This window comes from Cyrtonyx montezumae, unplaced genomic scaffold (genome assembly GCF_038088225.1).
Source record: "Cyrtonyx montezumae isolate F1298 unplaced genomic scaffold, pur_monq_1.0 scaffold_17, whole genome shotgun sequence".
Lineage (NCBI taxonomy): Eukaryota > Metazoa > Chordata > Aves > Galliformes > Odontophoridae > Cyrtonyx > Cyrtonyx montezumae.
Genome location: NW_027071903.1, coordinates 18,867,897 through 18,889,681, shown reverse-complemented (window position 1 = coordinate 18,889,681; position 21,785 = coordinate 18,867,897). Strand labels below are relative to the sequence as shown.

General features: G+C 41.8%; 1 protein-coding gene across 4 annotated transcripts in view; it reads left to right on the top strand.

Annotated features, from left to right (window-relative positions):
- Positions 1-20,382, top strand: part of DAPK2 (death associated protein kinase 2) — a 36,224-nt gene extending 15,842 nt beyond the window's left edge. For 2 of the 4 annotated variants that reach the window (XM_065733544.1, XM_065733545.1), the window contains exons 3-9: positions 4,922-5,060; positions 7,428-7,557; positions 8,220-8,268; positions 8,939-8,965; positions 11,144-11,296; positions 12,623-12,668; positions 13,518-15,440. In XM_065733544.1, the coding sequence (XP_065589616.1) occupies positions 4,922-5,060; positions 7,428-7,557; positions 8,220-8,268; positions 8,939-8,965; positions 11,144-11,296; positions 12,623-12,668; positions 13,518-14,168 (1,195 nt within the window). In that variant the 3' untranslated portion in view covers positions 14,169-15,440. Of the gene's footprint in view, positions 1-4,921; positions 5,061-7,427; positions 7,558-8,219; positions 8,269-8,938; positions 8,966-11,143; positions 11,297-12,622; positions 12,669-13,517; positions 15,441-17,795; positions 17,886-18,045; positions 18,127-18,337; positions 18,410-18,590 lie in introns of those variants that run through there. The other 2 variants (XM_065733546.1, XM_065733547.1) reach the window with 2 other exon arrangements.
- The last annotated feature ends 1,403 nt before the right edge of the window (positions 20,383-21,785 follow it).

Sequence of the window (21,785 nt, the reverse complement as noted above, 5' to 3'; positions counted from 1 at the left end):
ACTGACTTCCCCTGCCTCTTGGGGTTTTTTTTGTTTTTTTTTTTTTTACATTTTCTGCATTCTTCCCTTTCAGTGCATGAAAATCTATCAAGCCCTTTGCAGTATTTTCAGTGATTCTATTACAGCTGTGTTTTCCTCACTTGGAAGAGACAAGGGGAAAAAGGGGAGGGGGGCGGAGGAAGTAGGGGAAGTATTTTTGGAATCCCCAAACTTTACTTATTAAGGATGAATAGCAGCAGGGTGGGAGTGAAGAAGAAGTGATTGCCCCTCTTGTCTTGCCATGCAACGAGGGAAAGCTCTTGCCAGTTAAAACTTGCTGACAAGTGGACCTTCTGACCTGCACTTCTGTAGGCCACTGTAGCCTCACTCTTACTTAGTGGCCCACTGGGTGGGCAGGCTGCTGGTTTGGGATGATTATATTATGCATACTTGGCTATCAAACATAGTCTGCTTTGTGCTGTTTAAGAGGAGATTCAGAAGCAGCTAGCAGCTCTGTCCGGGCTGAGGGAACAGTGGTTTGTTCTGGAGAGCCTGTGTACATCCCTGCCTGGAAGAACAGATACCTGTCCCAAAGGATGTGAGTTTTGTATTTCAGGGGGTCACCTTTGGTCTTTTTGTCTGTACATACTCTCACTGGCTGTAAGGAAGTGAGAAAACCTGGCTAGTGGGTGTTCACAGTGGGGAGAAATGCCAGATGATTAGAATCTGAAATAGTATCGGAATTGTCGGTCTCTCCAATAGCTGTGGAATTCCCTCTGTGAATTCTTTTGGCTGTTTCATCAGCTTAGACATACAACATCCCAAAGACTTTAGCTCCTTCTTACACTCTATGGTTCTTCCCATGTATTCAGTAATGGCAAACTGAGATGAAATGTTTTAGACAGGTGCAGTGCGCACACTAATAATGTAATCTCTCATAACACAACTTGTTTTGTACGTGTCCTGCCTGTTTCTGCTGCCTGATTTGAGACTCTGAAAGTCCCTGTCTCAGGCAGACAGGCCTGGCCATATTTTGAAAAGCAGTCACCATTCTTAACAGTGCTTTGGAGGCATGTGTTGGGGCTTACATGCAGGAGTTGGTTAAGGGATGCTAATCTCAAGGAGGTGGGGAGAGTTTATGCTATCACTTTCTCTATGTGACCTCATCTTACATTGTTGAAGCTGAAGTAGAGCTTTTCTGAGAAAGGACTAATTGCTAAAGGATGAAGAGTGTCTTAGAGACATCTTTAGAGTGTCTCTAAAACAGCAGTTGCAGCTTTTTTGGTCTATATTCTGTTCTTTTGTAGAGTTTCTATCACCTAGTTTACAGATTCCTGAGTTTTAGAGGAGCTGTACAGAAGGTGGCATATCCTTTATTTGTAAATTCATGGCACTGAACTAAAGCTGTAGTAAACAAGGAGGCACCCAGAGGTCTTCTCCTTACTGCAGTTTTTAGATACTTGGTGAATTGTGCAGTTTGTCAGTGTGTGAAGCAGGAGTTATAGGAACAGCATTGCTGATGTTATGCAGATCATTTGTTCCCCAGAGCACCTGCCCCAGCAGGAATGCAGACAGCAAGGCTGTGTGAATACCCACTAGCTTTCTGAGTGAGTTCAGTCCGGGGAGCATGCCTGGAGACCGATGTGACTCCTGCCCCATGGCATGTGTGTGGTGATGAGCTTCTGTTAAGTATATGTGCATGGCCGAGCATTAGTGTCTGTAACTAGGAGTCTGTGCTTTAGAAGACAGGGTAGAAGCTTGCTCTCTTTGACTGTTGGCTACTAAGCAGCCTCCCATTTCATTAACTTCTGCTTTTTCCTGTCCTCACATAGCCTGGCACATTTCATGTGGTTTTTTGTCAGGCAGAGGCTTATTTCATTTTTAGAGGGCTGAGTGTAACAGAGCTTTGAACTTACTGAGGCCACTGCATTCTGCTGCTGTATGCGAGTTGAGGATGGTGATAATTGCTAATAAAGATACTTAAATTCTCTCCATAAGCAGATGATTTCTACTCCTGACACGCTGTTACCACTCTCACACTCACTGCAGTTTATTCAGATAAGCATTTTCAGCACCTGGCCAATTAATCTTACAACAAGCTGCAGTGAACTTGAGCTTTAGAAGAATGTTCCTGATGTTCTTATTAATTGAAGAAGCTGCATGCGTGTTTAAAACAGGTTTTGGCTTAAGTGTTGACACCCTATCCAAATCAGATTGTGCTGGACAGCAGTATCTTCCCTTTATGTGGGGACAGATTCTACAGGTGCTGTTTCTTCTGTTCAAGGGCAGAAAGAGCACTGCCTAGTTCATTGTTGTAACGTGCACCTGGGCAGGCCCACAGTTTGCCCTTGTGCACACTGCCCAGGATTATGCTCCCCACAGCTTTTGGTGACCTTGCTGCTGTTCTCTGTCTCCTCATCTCTGGCTTGAGGCTGCTTTGCCAAAACAAAAGTGGCTTAAAGGCAGCTCTGATTGATAGTCAGACCCCTCTACTAGTAGGTGTTCCCAAGAAATAAAGCAGCTTTATCATTCATTGGACTTTGAAGGGAGAGCAAAGGTGTCATCCACTTGCTTCTTTCTTTGCCTTGGAAATAAAGGTGATTTGGTAAGAGAAAGATGGGACTGGAGGAAGGGATTTTTTGTAAGGTGAAGTCCCCCAAGAAGGGAGCACTCACTCTTTTATGTGTGGTGTTGATTTGGAAAACACACTTGTCTGGATGTTCACATGTTGTAACCTGCAGTGGGAGTTGTGAGTGTTTTACTGCTTTTGTTTTGCTCTGTGTATTTCAGGAGCCAGAGAACACTGTCTGCATTCCAAGTGGTAGCAGGGTTTGTTAGCTAAAAAAATGATTGCAGCTGCAACAACTTAATAAAGGAATCTGTAAGTGAAATCTGCTAGTCTCTACTGAAATCTGTGTACAAAGAGCAGGCAAGTCTCGTTTCCTTAATTATTTCTATTCAAATTACACACCAGTGGTCATCTCCTGCAGCAGTTGCCCTGCCAGCAGGAAGCCAGCTGCACTGGGATACTTTCTGTTACTCTTCTGGAATGTGACCGTGCAGGCACACTAATCTCTCTCCCTTTTGCACTGTGGAAGCTTCTCGTGCCAGGCACTTTAATCAGGACTAATAATAAGTTTTCCCTGAGCTGTCCCCAACAGCCCAAGTTTCAACCCAGCCTTCTCTCCTCCAGCACTCACAAAAGAAGATGCCACTTAAGGAAAGCACAGATCCCAAGGTACTTTATGGAAGGCATTCCCTGCATGTTCTCTTGGCACAGAGGGCTGTACTAAACATGTCAGAGAATATCACAGAATTGCAGGGCTTGGAAGGGACCTCAAGAGATCATCAAGTCCAATGCCCCTGCTAAAGCAGGTTCCCTACAGTAGGTCACTCAATTTGGCATCCAGACAGTCCTTAAATGTCTCCATAGAAGGAGACTTCACCACCTCTCTGGACAGCCTGTTCCAGTGTTGCGTTGCCCTTACCGTAAATAAGTTCTTCCACGTGTTTGTATGGGACTTCCTATATTCAAGCTTTAGGGCATTTCTCCTTGTCCTATCACTATGCACCAACAAGAAGAGTTTGGCCTCGTCCCTTTGCCTCCCATCTCTGTTTAAATATTTATAAACATTAATCAGAGCCCCCCCCCACCTCAGTCTTCCTTTCCCCAGACTGAACAGACCCAGGTTACTCTGCCTTTCTTCATATGGGAGTTGCTCCAGGCCCTCCATCATCTTTGTGACCGCTGCTGGACTCCAATCAGGACGAGATAGGCAACATTCTTTTGAGGAGTATCCTTTGCTGCACATTGCGATACCAGAAAATTGTTTAGCAGAGGGAACTTCCAAGGTACAGAATATAGCAGGAAAAAGCAAAAAAGGAAAATTAAAAAAAGATTCACAGAGTCTGGATTCCCTCTGCTCCTTCACCTGCAAAAGGCTCTTTCTTAAAACAAACCCATGAGCATTTTGTTTTCTGAAGGTCAGAGCTCAGCATGCATCTCCAGTGTCTTGTGGTAAATTCTAAGACTGCAGCTTGAGCTGCAGAGATCTTGAGGGACCAATCTAAAGGAAAACTCTGTAGAAGAGATGTGATGATTTCTTGTTAACATGAGGTTTGAGTAAATTGTACAAGGAGTTGGTTAAGTATGTAGATCGCTCTGGAAGTAGTGCTGAAATATTTGGGGGAAGGTTCAACCTGGAAAAATAGCACTGAGGCTCTCAATATGAGACCGAAAAAAAAGAAAATAGTTGTATGTACAAAATACGTATGGAATGTATTTCATTTTTGAGAACTCATATTAACTAGTAGCACTCCCTTGATTGGAAAGAACAGTTTTAGGTACCTCCCAGCGTGCTGCAATCTGCTTACTTATCAGCACAAAATGAATGCTTTCTTGTCAGTATGTGTCAGGCTAGAATTTGTATTGGTTCTGCAGCCTCTGTAATGGCTGTTCTGGAAGGGAGACAAGAGTTTGTTGGCAGATCTCGTTGCTTCGTGTTTCTGATGGCAGCTGGTAAGCAACCCTTCAGCAGTTGTTGACTATTGGAATTTTCTCTGTTTTCTGTGTCTTATCCAAAGTGAAAATGTTGGAAAATTGCAGTTGAAATAATTAACATTGAAGCCTACCTATTGCAGTGTGTCTGCAGGTTTATCACGCAGTGCACTTCTTTTTGGTCCTGCATAACCCTTGATGAATCAAACCTCACAGCATCGTTGTGTTAGGGAAAGTTGATTCTTCATTTAGAGAGGAGTGAGCTAAAGCCAAACAGCAGTTTTGGCATGTTTTAGACCAGAGCACAAAGCTCCAGATTGCTTGTAAAGGTGGCCTTTTTCTGACTATATGGAAATGTTTTGCTATTTTAATTTTCTGCAGTTACATTTATTTAATATCCTAGAATGCAGTCAATAACAGGAGGTTTCCTGGTGTGTTTTGCAGGGTGTCTGGAGGAGAACTTTTTGACTTCCTGGCGCAGAAGGAATCTTTGAGTGAAGAGGAGGCAACCAGATTCATCAAGCAGATTTTGGATGGTGTGAATTACCTTCACTCTAAGAAAATTGCTCACTTTGATTTAAAGGTAAAGAGGCTGATTTAGAGTTAGTGTTATTGCTGACTGTTGATGACTGACTGTACATTTTCCGGGATGAGCAGGGCCAGGTCCAGCTACAGACAACTGTTGCTGCTTGTAGATTTCACTGTGTTTAGAATAATATGAGGAGTATGTGTATGTGTTGTCCAGTGCAGTTTGGTTAAATGAAAAGACTTGAGAAATCACATAAGGCTTTGAAAGCACATCACACAGAGCCCTCTGTGTGCTTTGTCAAGTGACATCCATAGCCTTCGTCCTGGCCTGATTGAAACAGAGCAGACTGTTTCTCCTTTTGATTGTGCTCTGCCTAGATGAACGTATTTAACTGAAGGTTAAAGTCTTATCCTTGGGGATGAAACCCTTGAGGCTAGAGTGAAGTACTTTCTCAGTAGCAAACCCACTGCTGCAGAACTGTCTGCCTCAGATGTTACTGCTTTCAGAAATATTTTCAAAATACACTTACTCAGTAGTAGAAGACTGAACAAGAAAGGGAGAGAAAGGGAACTGTTTGAAAATGAAGGAAAAGGAATGAAACTACTACTACTTCACCTGCTCCTTGTCCTAACACTAGTTTAGTACTAATTACTGTTGAGTGTCCTATAGGTTGACTCCTCCTAGGTTCTCAAGGTAGGTATACAGATTCCTTGTGCTAAATGTGTGACTAACGTTTTAGTCTTAAAGTACCTAGTCTTGTGTGTGCCAGTGTCACTGGCACGTTGCAGAGCAATGTTGCAGAGTACATCTAACCAAATAAACTGCCCCTGCAATCTTCAGGGGGGATGTGAAAAAGAATATGAGGTGTATGAAGGGATAAGGGGAAGTACACTTGATTTTTGAATTACTGCATGAGCCTAGAAGCCAAAGAATGAAGGTTTTCACTGTTCATGCTGGTGAACAGCATAATACCCAGTGACATGAAGTTTGTGAATATGAATGTAATTTTTTCCATACCGATCTCTAGCAGTTCATTTGATATGTAATCTAGTGATGACAGGTGGTCAATGGAGATGTTACAGAAAAAGCAAAATAGAAATGAGGAAGGATAAGTGGAGAATCGTTTCCCCAATGGAGGATATCAAATTATCTAAAACATATTCACAGATTAAATCTCTTGGATTTTATAGGACTATTTCTGTGATTTTACTAGCGTTGAATTAGACGTAAGTTTTAACCAGTGATCCGATCAGGTGGAAGAAAATTGGTTTTTATCTCATCACTTATCAAGGCTCCATCAATTACAGTGGAGCTGCAGTGACTTAAACTTCTTAAGGAATAAAACAGCCCAGGACTGTGGCTGTGACTTCTTTCCATTTCAGTCTGTTCTGTGTGCTCCAAACAAACTTACATCACGTATCTGCAGGGAACACGTTTGCCCTAGATCCATGGAATAAAACCAGACTTGTTAGCCAGAGGCTAAAATAGGTTATGACAATAAATTATTCATATGCTTTCTTTCCCAGTGCAGCTCTGAGTGTGTGTGTGTTAGCAGGAGGCGCTTCCACGTTCGGATCTGCTTTGAAAAGGCCAGGCAGCTGCCAGCAGTGAATCAAATTGTCTCACCATTGCTCTTGAGCTTGTGATTAAGTTATGAAAAATTAATGCATTGAAGCTCTTCATCAGAGATAATTGAATCTGCAGTTTATTCTGAAACCTGTGAAGTAGGTGCTGGCAGGGCATAACTGAGGCTGAGAAACATAGCTGAAAAATATATGAAATATCCATTGCATTTGGCAAAGAGTAAGGAGTCAAAGTCTACATCTGAGATAAAGATAGGTCTAATTTCAAAGTAATTCTAGCTTTGGCTCAGGGCTTTGCCCTGTGAATCTGTAAGAAATGCTGCATGTTCTTCTAATAGCTTGCTGTCATACGTCATCTAGGACCTCTAATTGCTGCACTTCCCATTTTCAGGATTGTTCAGGTAGCAAATCCTGTCGATTTTTCTGGGTCTTTTTGTTTCAGGTGTGAATTTAGTTCCAGGAAAGAAGACTATTTTCCTTCCTTAAGTAGATTCAGATGTGTTAAGAGCCATTTACATTAGGAACAGCTGCACAGAAATAATCTCAGTGTACATTCCAAGAACAGTTCAGTAAAATACTCTGTTGTGCAGCTCCCCTTCAGGATTGAGCAAGTGCATGCTGTTTTAGGACTAGGTAGTTGCACTGCTTCAGCTGCCCTCTAGCTGTTAAGCAGGCACTGGTAGTTGTTTGGAGGCAGTCCATGGCATCAGGGCCTGGCATCTTCCTATGAGGCCTCTCAGGACAAGGACATATTTTCTGACTTAACAGAAATATTGTTAACAGATACATTGTTTTCTAAGATGACAAAAGATAGAGGTTTGTTATTATTTTATTTTAGCCTGAAAACATTATGCTTCTAGACAAGAATATCCCTATTCCACACATCAAACTCATTGACTTCGGCCTGGCTCACAAAATAGAAGATGGAGTTGAATTTAAAAACATTTTCGGCACTCCAGAATTTGTAGGTGAGTGACCAATTTGTATCAAGGTGACCTAAATATAGAGATCTGCTTTATTTTTCTGGATAAGGCTTTCTGTAAGCCTGATGGGCTACTCCTGTGAGAGTTGGTTGTTGCCAAATAATATTTAGAGACATAAGACTGAGGTTGTGAAACACTGCAATACAAGTTATAATTTTCTACCTGTTGCCCAGGACAAGTAGGATATGTGCTCAATTACACAGGTTCCTCTATTATTTCGTTATAGATAAAATACCTCCCATGGTTTCTCCCTTCCATTTACCCATTTGATTCTATTTGTATTGCTTACTGACAGTCATTCTTATTTCTCTCTCTACTTTCTGTTTGTTTTGTGTTTCAAAGGTTGTGGTGGGTAGAATAGAGAATTGTAATTCTTATTCCATTTAAGCACAACTGTCCCATGACCTGAGATGATTTCAGTGCTGATAGAAACACCTTTTTTCATCTCAGTGTCGTACGTTGCTCTTTTTCTTTTCCTGCTGTCTTACGTGGAGTTGCTTTCCAATAAGAATTTTTTTCTTGTAAATATAATAGGGTTTCACATGGATAACAGTGTAGTCTCTTTTTTTGTCTTTTTCTGTTCTCACCTACTTACTTTTTTTTATTTGTTGGATTTTTTTGTTTTTGTTTTTTAATATCTTATACAGCTCCAGAAATAGTGAACTATGAACCGCTGGGGCTGGCTGCAGATATGTGGTAAGCTTCTAACTGGTTTTCCAGGTTGCTCTCTTGTCTAATTTTCTGACTCTTCTCTGAAAGGAATCTTATTCTACCGCAACAAATTTAACAAAACAAAATTCAGTGTAATCGTTGTGTATTCTTTGTTCTGTTGTTCCATTTCTTTGGATTATTTTTGTTGAAAAGATAAGTGGTTAGCTTCTGCAAAATTACAGTGATAAACTTGCATAATGGCCCTTATAGAGTTAACAGTTTGCCACTGTCCACTGCAGTGGAGCACTCTCAAAAGAAAGCGTGTTCCTGCAGTGCCTGTGACAGCTTTATTTATAAGAGCACTGCATGCAGAGGAGACCTGGGTACTAATCTGATATGCTGAGAACGCAGTCAAAAGAAGTCACCCCAAACAAAATACCCTTGCTACTGTTTCTGTGTATTTCTGGCACGTATTTTGGTAAATATCTCCAGCATAGAAATAAGTGATTTCAGATATCCACGAAACTGAGAGTTGGTGTAAATTTCACATTTTCACTGAAACTATATTTAGATAATAGCAGTTATCTAGAACAGTGAGAGCTCTCCTGCCTGTGTATACTATATATTGCAGTACTGTAGCCATTTCTGTATCGTGTACCTTGAAAAGAACACAGATAGTACAGAAGCTTTGCAATTAATCTCCTTTGTTTTTCAGGAGCATAGGAGTCATCACCTACATACTGTGAGTACAAGCAATACTTTCATTACTGTAGAAGTGTTCCTAAAGCTCTACTGTACTACTACAGAACAGCTTTTCCCTTCAGTCAAGCAAGAAAGGGGCTGCACACACACCCTGTAATGGGAAAAGTTATTCCTCAGATTTTTCAAATTCTAAAATAAGGCATATAATAAATTAAGAGGGACATTATGACCAGACGAAGAACAAATGGCTCTGAATTCACTGGGTATTTCAGCTTCCTTCAAGATCTCATCTGCACAACGTGCTAGGGGGTAGAAAAACCCGAGCATATTGATTGGGCATAGAATAGTTGAGTTACCAGTATGTGGAAAGAATAGAAACATGAAGTGTATCTGCAGCATTTGCAGGCAGATTTATTTCTGGAGGAAATTAATTATTGTCTGGTGGAAACAGAGAAGTTTGAAACTGCTTGTAAAGGAAGTGGTCTAGTTTATATAAATATGGTCGCCCATATCCATAAAGGTGAATTTAAGCTGAAATAGAAGCACAGATGGTTGCTCCACGAAGCAGAGAACTCATTTTGCAGGATTAGAAAGGGCTTTTTAAAGGTAGTGGGGTGAAGGCTGGCTGGGAATATCGCTGCCGTCAGTAAGCACAGAAATAATGCTTATGACAAAAGCATGTAAACTCTCAAACAAATAAATGAGATATTATTGACATGCTGGACACAAGCAGTCTAGATAGTCTTAAGATGGAGCTTGACAATTTGTGGAACTACTTTCACAAATTGCCTGTGGTCTATGGAAAGGTGTCTTTCTGTTGTCTTCTGACTGAATTGGAACAACAGCGTAAGAAGGAGCGAGGAGAACCTGTTAAGAAATAAGGTTGACTGTGCTCGTGGGGCAAACTATACTGCATCAGAAACAACTGGAGAACTTTGCTTGTGTTGTTTTACTGCCATCAGTGACACTGATGTCATTGTATGATTAGAGCAGGAGAGGAAACTGTTTCTGTGCTCAAATGCTTACTCTTTGAGTGAAGGCGTGGTAGCTGGGGACTGGGCTGAATGATACATGGTCCTATCTCTTTTTTGGCTTACCTCCAGATCCCTGGTCAGCTTGGCAGTGAAAGGAGAGACAAAGTAAAAGATCTGTATAGCGATTTTTTACTCAAACCCTCACATTAGGTCACAGGAATTTCCTGCAGTCCTTTTTTGAGCCTGCAGCATCTTGAAGCTTTGCCATCAAAGCAAGGCGTAGGAGATGAGGATAATAGTCCAGACAACTTTAAACAGGAATGAAATGAATTTTTTCATTATACATAACGTTTCCTGTAAACCAGACCTGCAAGTTAGCATCCCTCCAGGATGGGGGGAGTGGGCAGCAATGTAGGAGGAGTCTGCAATGAACCTGCTCTGGTATTTGAATTTTGTGGATAAAAGGTAAATAGTTGTTAAAGATGAAAGTTGTTGAGTCACAGCCAATAGAGGCAAAGGAGGCAAATCAATATGAAAGCTTAAGGTTACCAAAGGCCACTTTGTTATGTTGCCTCCATTATATCCGTATGGTTGGAAGAAAGTGCCAAGAGAATGCAATTTTGCATTGATCAGAAGTGGTTGGATTCTATCTCAACCAAAGCCAATTCCTTTTAATGAGCAGTGTGCCCATTCCTCCCTGCAAGGCTGGCCTCTAACAAGGCCACACCTGATATCTGGTCACACATTGTATTGTGATTCCAGCTGAGAAACATCTCCTGGCTGAATTTGCTGTGCAGGGAACCTGTCAGTAGCTTTGCAGGCAGAAAATTGCAGGCAGGGTTTTTCCTACCTGATGAAAATGAATGGAAGTACAGATTTGTCGTCTTGACCTGGTAGCAGCTTCTGACTGGTAGTGTTTGTGGAGGCACAGTGACAGACACTCTCCTCAGCTGAAGCTTTTTCTGTTTTGACAAACTGTGACTTCAGTGAGATACTCAGAATGGGAGAATCTGTACACGTCTGTCTGAGCACTCGGTGCTGCCCTCAAGACTTTCAGAATGAGTCTGATTCAGAACCACAGATGTGGCAAGTCAAAGCTGGGCCTGTTATTTCCCAAGTGGCACAGCTGCTACAATACAGAGATCCACAGATGTCCTCAGTGTATAGTACACAGCCACTGTAATTGAATTAGGGGACTTCTAGTGCATGTTTTTCCTATTGATTCTTCCTTATGGCTTATCTAGGCTTAGTGGTGCATCACCTTTCCTTGGAGAAACTAAACAAGAAACGCTTGCTAACATCACAGCTGTGAATTATGAATTTGATGAAGAATTTTTCAGCAATACTAGTGACCTGGCAAAAGATTTTATTCAGAAACTCCTGGTGAAAGATACACGGTAAGTGAAAATTCACGATCATTCATTGGTGTATTAGATAAATCAGGTGTAACAGCCTGCTCAGCAGTCTGCAAAGCTTTCCTTGCAGTGTGTGTTGCCATTCAAGGGTAAGATAGTAGGCATAGTTCTGCTGTGCCCGTAGTGAATCACAGCACCCACAAACTAGCACAAAAGGAACTGAGATCTCCTTTGTTAAATTTCAATTTCATGACTGCATTTTTTCCAAAGTCAAAATGGTACAACTGTGTGTAGGCAAACGTGTGCAAAAGCTTTAGTTCTAAATAACTACCACTCCAGTATCTCAGTCTACTGTGAACTACATGCAGGGGGATGACATGATCCTGTAATATGTCCCCTGTGGTCCAAGAACACTTTGTTTTTACATCTGTTCCTACTGGAATTGTTCTTTATGTCTCTGTGTATCTGCTGCAATCACCCAGCATTTGCATGACAGCTTTGCAGAGCTTTATTCCCAGTCCTTGGGAGCCACAGTCTTTTAAATGTGTTCCTTTCTTTTTATAAAGCACATAGCTGTAGCATCTCCTTCCTCTTAACCCTGTTCATCCCAGAGGGAAGTCAAACTTGTTGCAGTTCTTTATGGGGGCTACGTTAGGAGAGAACAATGTTAGAGGCAAGCTGTTGGGTCAAGCCCTGAGGATTTGCAGCAATCTTAGAATAGGCTAGAGTAGATGGGGTTTGATGAGAGGCTAGCACTGCTCTGGCAACCTCCTTATAAAAAAGATGAGTCAGGGATACTGATATTTGTCACGTGTCCAGAGGCAGCCACAGAGCAATGCTGTGGTTCTGCCTTTGATTCTGAATGGCAACAGAGTGCTGTTCACTCAGCTGCCACAATGCAGGAATAAGTTAGGATCTATCACGTTGGATAAGATTTGAAGTATTCCTCTCAAATTCTATTTTCAGGGAATGGCAGGAGGGATGTCACGTTGCACTCTAAACAACATTTTATATCATTAACATTGTATACTGCGATTCAGACACAGGTGTATAGAAATAATTCATTCTCTAAGCGTGTAGGATGAATAGTGTTTTATCACTTCTATCACACAAAAATACAGATTTTGGTCAAGAAGGAATTAAAATTGTCTGGAGTGGGGACAACTTCTTACTGAAACTGGTAAACACACAAACAACATGCCGTGTGGAAAAACATCATCCTGAGATTGGAGCATTAGTCCTGGAGTTATCTTGATGAATGCTTTACTGCTTACACAAAGGCACAGAGAAGGCTCGTGGACTTGTGTGCGAGGTATTTCTCACTCAAATCTGTACGCTTTGTATTTCTTTGTTTGTTCATTTTTTTAGGAAACGACTTACAATTCAGGAAGCTCTGTGTCATCCGTGGATAACGGTAAGACCAAATGAAAAGGCAGAGGTTGCTTTTTGCTGTGAGCGGAGCAGAGATAATGTTCTCACTCTTACTGATGTGTTGATTGGAAATCTGACCTCCGTGTAGTTAGAGACTGCTGACATCTTAAAAGAGATGCACTGGGAGGAAGTTGGTTGGGTCTGACTGAATCCTGGGATTTCTGCAAACCTTAATCGTGACTTTTTATTGTAGTTTTCAAAAAGAGGAGAACAAAGCTTTGATGTTTGTTGCATGTACAGTGGCCTACATTAGACTGCGCTTTGCGTTTTTCCATCCTTCTCTGTTTGCATGATACACCTCATATCTTGGATTTAGTGCTTTCTTGAGTTGGTAGTTGATCACAGCCAGTGTGGAAATATAATTTACCTCTGAGTGAAACTACTTGTACCTCACATGTTGATCTGCTGACATTATATGGATTTTTTTCATCATAGATAATGCTTGCGTTTGTGGATATGTAAATCTCATATTGAAAATACCTCTGGATAATCTCAGCATGCGTAGAGATCCAGTTTTTGTTCTGCACTGCACTGAGTGGACTGTTTTCAGGATTGTTGTTTTTCCTCTTACAAATATTGATATTTTTGAGAATGGCTGATAAAAAATTAACAAGAAAAGAAATGGAGGCCCTGGTACTTCAGCTTACTGCATTGGAATGAATGCACGTTGCTTATTATATTCATTTTTTCCTTAATTGAGTGTGTGATGGAAAATCTGTGGGAGAAAAGAATCTCCCACAGATTGGAAATATCAGTCTGCATCCTTTGTGTAGAGTTTGAATTACTGCACTGTCTTGTAAACGTCCAGTAATATTGGTTCCTCTATCTGAAGACTCACCAGCTGAAAGAAGAAACAAAAGTCGAAGAAAACAAGAAGGTTGAGAACACACAGCTCAAGACAAAACGTCTGAGAGAGTACACCATAAAATGCCATTCAAGTATGCCTCCTAATAATACCTACATCAACTTTGAGCGCTTTGCCCGGGTAGTAGAAGACATTTCATTTATGGAACGAGAGGTCAGCACTTTGGCTGCATCCCACGATTCTTTGCAGGAGGACATTGATACTCTGGTTTCCATTTATAATGAGAAAGAGGCTTGGTATAAAGAAGAAAATGAAAGTGTGAGGCACAAGCTGTCGCAGCTCAAGTATGAATACCGTAAAACTGAATCCCTAAAAAGACATCTACAAGATGATATCAAGACTGTAGGTGCCAGTCTTACAGGCATAACTGGGAAATATACTGCTCTGCAGAGTCAGTATGAATCTCTCAGTCAAGAGCTTTCTGAGGATCTGAAGTGGATACAGGATTTAATGAGTAATTTTCATCTGGAAAATGGGAGTGAAGCCTGTTGGAATGGAAACTTTGACTCTGTTTTCAACAAAGATATCAACGAATCCCTAACGGACCTATTAAACAGATCGTGCTGTGAAGAACTCCTCGCAGGGCTGAATCTCAGCGTAGCAGAATCAAATCAGTAATGTTCTACATCAGGTTACATGTGGCCTTTGCTTCCTCTCTCAGTGTGCAGCAGTTAAAAATATATATCTTTCAGTGAATAATCTCTACACACAAAAACATCACCTGGAACTGGAACAGGAATTCTGATGTGTTTCACAAGCTGCTGACCAAAACGATAAATTCCCAGTGCTAAAGTTTGTGGTGTTTGAGTTCTTTCCCATGCTTGGTGTCTGAACTTACAGGAACTGGGTTATCACATTAATACAGACCACAGCTAACCCTGCAGCCTTTTGCATTTCCTGTGTCATACTTCATCATATATTACAGTTCCTGAAGTTCAGTGCATAATGAATGCAGAAAAGAGAGTTCAGTCTGTACTTACTGGGCTGGGTGCCTAGAAACTGATAACGAATTAATGATAGCATCTCCATTTGGGTGAAAGAAATAGTCACGTAGAGCTGCTGTGGGCAGTTTTACAGAGCAGATGGGAGGAGTATTTGCAAAGGTTAAATCTGTGCTGTAACATGAAGTAAATGAAGTAGCAGTTTAATACGTGGAAGTTCTCTGTGAAAATGTCTGCTGCTGAAGAACAGTTAAAATCAGGGTTTTGAGGATGAGGTTTTTAGGCCTGTAATTCAGACTGGGGTCTTCTACCATCAGGTGTTAGCTAATGATTAATTCTTCAGTTTAAAATTCAGAGAAGTTTCCTGTCCTGTATCAAAGAAACTTACTCCAAAGACAGAATTACGAGTTTGTAATGAACTGATGAAATGTATATCATTTTGCAGTGCCAATATTAAAATGATGAGTGATGATAAGCAGTAGTGTAGACATCTGATTTGTTGAATACAGTAAAGATGATGAGACAGAACTGTGATTAATTAATTCTGCCATGTGGGATTAGAAGTAACGTTCTTGCTATGACGGTGGTTTTCTTTTTAGTTTGAGAAAGTCAGAGAAAAGTTGGCCCAAACTTGAATCCTGCCTTGCTGTCTTGTGTTTCAAACATTTCAATTCATTATACTGTATATTCACAGATGTACGATTCATTTTTTAGAGCCAATAAATTGTTCTTATCCAGGATGCAGTTCTTCCTTGATGATGTACTCAGTGACAGAAAAGGAACTATGAGGCTTTTTTATACTGGGAAGTGTTGTCTGGTAGCTACTTCATGCTTTCTTTGCTTAGCTATATAAATTTGCTTCAAGATAACTGTTACACAGATACAGGAATTAGAGAGGTAGTAGCCAGGCTTCCCTGCATCCATGTTCAGGATGATCCAGAGTTGATCTCAGTATGTATTCACTGCACGATATCTTTCCCCTTCTGGAGAGGTTAGTAATCTCACTGCATTGAACCACTGTTGTTCATAACATTAAAAATAAAAAATAAAAATAATAATTCAAAAAGGTTCCTACTTTGAGATAAAAAAAGATTGAAGCATACTTTCATCCAGTTTGTGTAGGGTACGATGGATCTGTCACTGTCATGTCCTTGTGAAGGCATTCAGAGGCTGGTGGAAATGAAGTGTCCTGGAAGCAGCTGCTCAACAGGGGTGGTGTTAATACTGTCACTGTACCTGGAGGATGGAAACTGGAAGTGTACTCCGTGGCATCTTGCTTTGCACAGGAAGTGAAATTTTAGGTAGGCAGGAGATGTCCCTCACATGCTGATGCTCTTGGCCAAGACTCCAGAGTGCCAAGCAGTATGGGAAGTGTTAACTGTCTCAGCTTTTGATTGGCCCTGAAAGCTTCAGTCGTCATTTCTGTGGATTCCTTGGAGATGCAAGACTCAGGAGAGGCTATCCAGGCAAACTGGAACATCAGACTTCTTTTTTGCCATTATAAAGGAGAGAGTTTAAATTCTTAAGAAGTAACTTAAAACCTACTGAGAGTCAGTATCTGCAGAAGAGACCCTCACAGAAGAAAGAGAGTCTGCCTTCCCTCAGCTGTCATCTCACGTCCTCTGATCTGTGTAGATTTTCTTGAGGAACAAATGCAGTGACATGATGAGAAGGAACGTGAAATGAGGCCACTCTGTTCCCGAGTGTTTGGGTGAGGTCAGTATTTCTGTGACTCAGTCCTTGAGGTCAGTGCTCTCTGAGCTGAAGGAGGTAAATAACACGCTGTTTTTGAGGTGTTCTGATGATTGAGAAGATGACAAAGTCATTGTTTGCAGGCTGCTTAGCAATTGAAAGACAGCTATTAACAGTTAAGAGCACTGTAAAGCAAAAAAGGGCACTCAGATTTTTCACAACCATTATATAGCTGGCAATTAGACTGTGACATTTTTTTCCACTTCAAACTGATTCTGCAAGGTTTTGTTGTACCATGCTGTGTGTTTGCAGCTGGGGAAATGCACTCAGTGCTTGTGTGTCCTTGTGGTGGGGGACACCTGGGTGTGATGTGTACATCAAAATGGGAAAGGGTCCTGGCTGATTGCTTGGCTCTGACTTGCACAAATGCTATACCCGTAGCGTCTGAGGGGAGAAATGAAATTGTCCTCTCATAACATAAACACTGGTTTGCTGGAAAATCTTTTGGTACTCCTTCTCTTTCAGCTGTCTGCCTTGATTGCATTCTAGTCCAGTTCAGTGTAAGTATTTCTGTGTTGTCTGCTCCCCGCATAAGCAAATCAGATCTGCTAAAATGGTGCTTACTCCCTAAACTCCGTAGCCATTGAAGAGCTGTCTCCCAGCCTCTTCTTTTTCTTTTACCAGATCTAGTACTGAACTTTGTTTTTGTCATTCCCAGTCAAATATAATTGTCTGTCCTACGCATATGTTGATGTGTTTTTGGAGTTCAAAGGTACTTCATTTTTAGCATCTGCTTGTTAATGCCAGGGTGACATCCCCAAATATTGCATGTGTCTGAATTCTTATATATATATATATATATATATATATACACGTATTTTTAATTGCATCCCTCCTCCTCCCTCCCCCCCACAATACAATTAGATATTGCATGTGCAAAACCCCTGTGAAAGCGGTGGGCTGCATTGCTGTTCTTGTGCTCATAGCAGCTCTATCTCCTTTCCATTAGGCACCTATAGAGCCTCTTGGTTGCTCTCCCAGTGCCTTTCTGAACGATGTGAGTAAAGGCCAGCTGAGATGAGCTCCAATCAGAGGAAATTAAGGTGCTGCAGTGAGATGTGCTTCAGTGGCTTTACAAAGCAAACGCATTGCCTTAACATCTTCTAGTCACTGTAGTTATCTCCTCCTGCTTTGCCATCCTGCATCCTGTCCTTGGGCTGCTAAAGCTGTTCAAGACTTTCTGCTTGTGTTTTACTGGGGTTCATTAAGAAGCAGCAGGCAGAAGTGGAGGATGCAGCAAAGCCTACGCCTGCACTGTACCCTTTGTGTCAGGTCTCGGAGCTGGAAGTGGGCACAGCACTCAAGGCAGCTGAGGACTGCCAACTGAAGGAGTTTGAGGGTTTTATTTGAAGTCAAGGGTATGGACCCCTTGACTGGACAGGAGTGGACAGGGTGGGATTGGTGATTTAACTCTTTCTTCTGTTTTTACCTGTGTGAGTCTGCAGTTTTCGCAACATTATTTTCAGCCAGCTCCAATGAGTGAGGAGAATCTTATACATTTCTTGCATCAAAGGGGAGCCATGCAATAAAATTGCCATCTCTTATCTTCCAGCCGTTGGACAAGCAGCAAGCTTTGGTACGGAGAGAATCTGTTGTTAACTTGGAAAACTTCAAAAGGCAGTATGCCAGAAGGAGGTGGAAGGTATGGAAAGAAGCTTTTCATCCTGTTTGCGTAGGGCTCATGGGGATTGGAGAGCAAGGCAGAGCTTGCAGATATAAAATTGTAAAATACCTTAGATAAATTATATGTATTTTGTTGTATTTGTGTTAGTGTTTTCACATTCTCATTCTTCCCCCTATAGCTTTCTTACAGCATTGTCTCATTCTGCAACCACTTATCTCGTTCGCTGGTGAAAAAGGTCCTAATTCAGGATGAATGTTTGGTAGGTACATTCTTCAAAGGGGAGGAAGAGAAGGAAATTTTACTGTGGATTGAAATTTGCAAAACTTTGGTGTGGGAAGCCAGGAAACCATGGCATCCTTCATACGCTGTTAGTGCATTGTTAATGCATGTCATGTTATGCTGGAAATGCTGGGTAAGGAGAAATAGTGACTGCAAACCCTATAGGTGCTAGTCATGTTTATTTTACATAGGAGCAGCATGGAGGCTGCAGAATGCTTGGATACGACAGCAGTGACTGTCCTGTCGGACTGGGAAATGAGCAGGTATAGTGAAAGTCTGCACAGCTCCTCGTGACCAGCTGTGTGATGGGGGGAGTGGGGGACCTGGAATGAAACTCTGGTGTTTCTAGTACCTACGCTTTTCTCTATAAATGGTACACTGATTTTATCAGCATATTTAGCATCTCATTTATGTGACTGGAACACCATGGCCATTTTCTTTCAGAGAAACGGTGAGAGTGACAGTGAGGATCTTCTGCAAAGAAAAGCCACTCATCAAAGGAGAAGCAGCATATCCTAGCATAACGAGAACTCCACAGGCAGAAAACAGAAGAAACTTTCATCCTTGCTGAAAAAAGCAGCCTTGTTAGCAACTCTTGCCTTGCCGTCTGGATCCCTGGAATGATACTTCTTACTTCTGAAATGACACCCACAGCTGGATAATATTATTAATTGTCTACTGAGCGTTTGGGAAAACTGATGATCCAGATTTCCAGGGAAGTGCCACAGCACAGGCTCCACTGGAGTGCTTTTATATTTTGAGCTTTGTGTTGATATTTCAATCTCTGTGATATCAACTTCACTCAGGATGCAGGGTTACTACTTGATGTACTTTTACTGCAGAATCGTTCACATTCCTTGCAGTGATTAAACCTGTGTGTATTATTTCAGTCAGGGAAATTGTTATCAAGTCTTAAAGGATTTTCTTATGATTTTTGTATTTGTTAATAACATGGATATCTGATAGTATGGCAGGTATTGGTTGCTGTGGGCAGTACTCACGCTGCTATTGCTGTTGTTGAAGAGAGAACCATAGTGCCACTGCACTCCATAACCTTGCCTTCACAAACCTGGCAGTCACCAGTTCTCTGTTCCAATAAGAATTGTGCTGTAGCCATCACCTGGTTTACTGAAGGAGGACTAACACAGCTGCCACTGGCAACAAGCACATCCAAAAAAATCCATAGTGGCTCAGAGGTTGTCATGTGCCAAGTAAAGCATTTGTACAGAGTGATGGTGGGATGCTTCACCAAAACAGGGCACTTAGAAAAGCCCTAAAGAATGGCCAAAATAGTCTTTGTTAGACTTTTTTATTATTTTAATTTGTTGGCAAATTGGAGATTCATTAACACCTAGTTACATAGGTGTTGTTTACACATAACCCAAACTGCGTAGTTTGAGTTTTATTCAAAGGGTTTGATTTGAAAAGGAAGTGAAGAAGCACTTTAATTTAGCTCCTCTCTGCTAGTAAGTTGCATCATTTTACCTATGTTAGTTTATATTGAATATGCTATTATTATTCAGTTGGTACAAAAAATGTGCACTTATGAGGCTGGTTTTTTTGTTTGAATATACTAGCTGTTAAAAATCCATATTTACTTTTCCTCTAATATGTAAACTAAAAATTGCAAAGCAAGCCTGCTAGAAAAAGCTGTAGATCAATAGGGAAACCAATTCTGTTTGCTTTTACAGGAGTTGCATCCAGGTTCAAGTTTTAGAGCTGAAGGTGTAAACTAGTGTTGAAAAGGGGAGTTAGGTTAATTTTGTCTGTCTTCCAGTTTCTTAGGAAGAAGGAAAATTGTGCTACTTGTATTTATACTTTTGTATATTCACTTAGGTAGAGGCTGAAATGCAGTTACAAGAAAGTACTTCTGTGAAAGGATGGAAATGTGCACAAAGCATTGCAGAAGAGAGGCAGAAGGTAGGATCGAAGGGAAGAGCAGTAATGTAAATTGAAGGAAGTAGTGAAGGGGCAAAAGCAGTGGGAAGGAAATACGTAAAGGAGGGAGGTGTGCAGGGAGCAGGAGTGAACCGGGATTGGGAAGGTCGAAGGAAGGGAAGGAGTAAGTAGATACAGGAATTCTGGTATTTTTGGTTGGTTGGTATTTGTTTCCCCATCTCCAATGAAGATGAGGTCATTTTGGTGAAAAAAGGGAGTGTCAGAACTGTGCAGTGGTTGGTGATAGGTTCGTGAAATATCTGAGCTGCCTGTGTTGTTCGCAGTGCTTTCAGAGCTTTGGGGCTCTTCATTTCAGGCCCTTCTGAAATCGTGGCCTGAATTCCTTCTTCTGTTGAAGTAACTGGACATAAAGTTCATTTGCACTGTGAAGCATTTTCACAGGGACCTGGTGAAGCATCTGTTAGGCATCCATGTAGTGTGTTACATTTTAGTGGACTGAGAAGGACAAGTTTCTTCATCAGTGGAGCAATTCTGATGTTTAAACCTTGATTTTCATAAATTACATATGGTCTTGTTAAATGTTTTATATGCTCCCCTTGACATTGAGTGTATACTTGCTGTTGTTTTCATACTTGACTGTTTTTTTCTGTGAGTTTTTTTAAACTGTGACAATTACATTGTTGTAATTTGAGCTTAACTTGTTTATACCATCCTGTAGGAATTGAGAACAAATTTTCATTGCATTGTTCACTTAGCTGCTTTTGGTATATATATTAAAGAAGGAGAAATGTTATTCTTCAATGCATGCAAAGCACTGCAGTAATGTTACGAGGGAGCAGTTATGGGAAAAGCTGTTCTGATGTCAGGAGGGAATCTTCCAAACAGAGTGTTGACGTGTGTTTGGTAAGGGGCTGCCCAGTTCACCTGCTGGCTTCCCCTCCCTGCACCAGTGCATTCCCTGGGCTGTGGAAAACCAAATAAACTCAGAGCCAGAGGTTTTTATTTATTTTTATTTTTTTACAGAGTTCCCTGTGTTTCAAAGCATCTTCGGGTTACAAATGGGAGACGGTGGGACACGTGTGCCTGTCTGCAGGGCAGGCCCAGCCAGGCTGAGCATGTGGCCCTGAGGGGGTTCGGTGGGCTGGGTTGGGAAAGCTGCTTAAATATGGGCACGTGGCAGCAAGTACATCTCTGACAGCATTCTGTGGAGAGTACTGCTACATGGTTGAGAGCGCAGAGGCCTTTTTGTTTTCAGTATCTCAGCTTTCCACGTGATCACTGTGACTTGGAGAGTGTTCTCCATGTTTTTCATTTCAACATCCATCTTCACGTAAACCTTGGAAGTTGTGCGAGGCAGCGTGAGCCCTGCAGCAAGGAGCAGAGCCTGGTGGGGCTGACGAGGTGAGTAGGGCCAGCTGGGGATGGCCATGGGGCTGACGAGGTGAGTAGGGCCAGCTGGGGATGGCCATGGGGCTGACGGGGTGAGTAGGGCCAGCTGGGGATGGCCATGGGGCTGACGGGGTGAGTAGGGCCAGCTGGGGATGGCCATGGGGCTGACGGGGTGAGTAGGGCCAGCTGGGGATGGCCATGGGGCTGACGAGGTGAGTAGGGCCAGCTGGGGATGGCTGAACCAGTGCTTATGGGGGGTTGGCTGCAGCTGTGCCCCTGGAGCCACCCAAGCCAGCAGGGAGAGGCTGTATCTGTAGGCAGAGCCATGAGGAGCTGGAGGTGCAAAGAGCC